Source organism: Cryptomeria japonica, unplaced genomic scaffold, assembly GCF_030272615.1.
Source record: "Cryptomeria japonica unplaced genomic scaffold, Sugi_1.0 HiC_scaffold_878, whole genome shotgun sequence".
NCBI classification, from domain to species: domain Eukaryota; kingdom Viridiplantae; phylum Streptophyta; class Pinopsida; order Cupressales; family Cupressaceae; genus Cryptomeria; species Cryptomeria japonica.
Window position 1 is genome coordinate 7,987 of NW_026729599.1, and position 1,276 is coordinate 9,262.

The following is a 1,276-nucleotide window of genomic DNA, read 5'->3' on the forward strand; positions in this document are numbered from 1 at the left end:
ACTCCTGGAGTGGATTATGTAGAAACTTTTGCTCCTGTGGCTCGACTTGACACAGTCAAGATTATATTGGCTATTGCAACACAATACAAGTGGCCAATATTTTAGATGGATGTGAAATCAACATTCCTTAATGGTTACATAGATGAGGAAGTTTATGTAGAACAACCTATTGGTTATGAAGTTCTAAAAAAAACACTTAATCTACAAGTTGAAGAAAACCCTTTATGGGTTGAAGCAAGCTCCTCGTGCCTGGTATGCTAGGATTGATAGTTATTTCATGAAGAAAGGATTCAATAGAAGCCACTCAGAGTCTACCTTGTATGTCTAACGTATTGGTAATGATATTCTCATAGTTTGCCTCTATGTTGATGATTTGATTTATATAGGTAATAGAAAAACTCTCATGGAGAAGTTTCAAGCAGAAATGAAACAAGAGTTTGAAATGTCAGATCTAGGACTTATGCAATATTTTCTTTGTGTGGAAGTACAACAAACATCAAAAGGTATATTTATTTCTCAATCCAACTATATAGCTGATTTATTGAAGAAGTTTAACATGGTGGCATGCAAAGCATTTGCAACCCCCATAGCCCTTGGTGAAAAACAAACCAAGGAAGATGCTAGTCCCAAGGTTGATGCAACTCAGTATAGGAGTTTGGTTGGTAGCCTCATGTACCTCACAACCAGTAGGCCTGATATTTATGTATGTTATGAGCCTCGTATCTCGGTTCATACAGGATCCAAATGAGTCACATTGGCAGGCTGGTAAAAGAATTTTGAGGTATGTGAGTGGTACATTGAAGTTTGGCATTCAGTATTCTCCCACTGACAAGTTTGAACTAGTTGGTTACACAGATTCAGATTGGGCCGGTTCAATGGATGATAGGAAATCAATATCTGGTTATGTGTTTTCATTTGGCTCTGGAGTTGCATCCTGGAGTAGTAAGAAACCGGCAATAGTGGGTCTTTCTTCAACAGAAGTGAAAACATGGCAGCTTCATCAGCAAGTTCTCAAGCGGTATGGATAAGAAGGATATTGACAAATCTATATTTTGTTCCTGAATATCCAACCACCATCTATTGTGATAACAACATCACTATTTCCATGACAAAGAATCCAATGTTTCATGCCAGAACGAAGCACATAGAGATCTGTCATCATTATATTCATGACTTGGTTCAAGATGGACAAGTGGAGTTGCAGTTTTGTCCTTCATCTGACCAAGTTGCCAATATCTTCACCAAAGCTCTTCTAGTGGCGCCTTTTACTGCCTTT

General features: G+C 38.2%; 1 protein-coding gene across 1 annotated transcript; it reads left to right on the forward strand.

Annotated features, from left to right (window-relative positions):
• The first annotated feature begins 403 nt into the window (after positions 1-403).
• LOC131872903 (uncharacterized mitochondrial protein AtMg00810-like) lies at positions 404-1,028 on the forward strand. Its single transcript, XM_059216176.1, has 2 exons — positions 404-631; positions 738-1,028. Exons 1-2 carry the CDS (start codon positions 404-406, stop codon positions 1,026-1,028), a joined length of 519 nt encoding a protein of 172 aa, XP_059072159.1.
• Positions 1,029-1,276: the final 248 nt, after the last annotated feature.

Excerpts from the sequence above, each read along its gene's own strand:
- LOC131872903 (XM_059216176.1), top strand. The coding sequence starts at position 404 with ATGGAGAAGTTTCAAGCAGAAATGAAACAAGAGTTTGAAATGTCAGAT. Across the intron at positions 632-737 it reads AGGAAGATGCTAGTCCCAAG|GATCCAAATGAGTCACATTG; the intron begins GTTGATGCAACT and ends CGGTTCATACAG.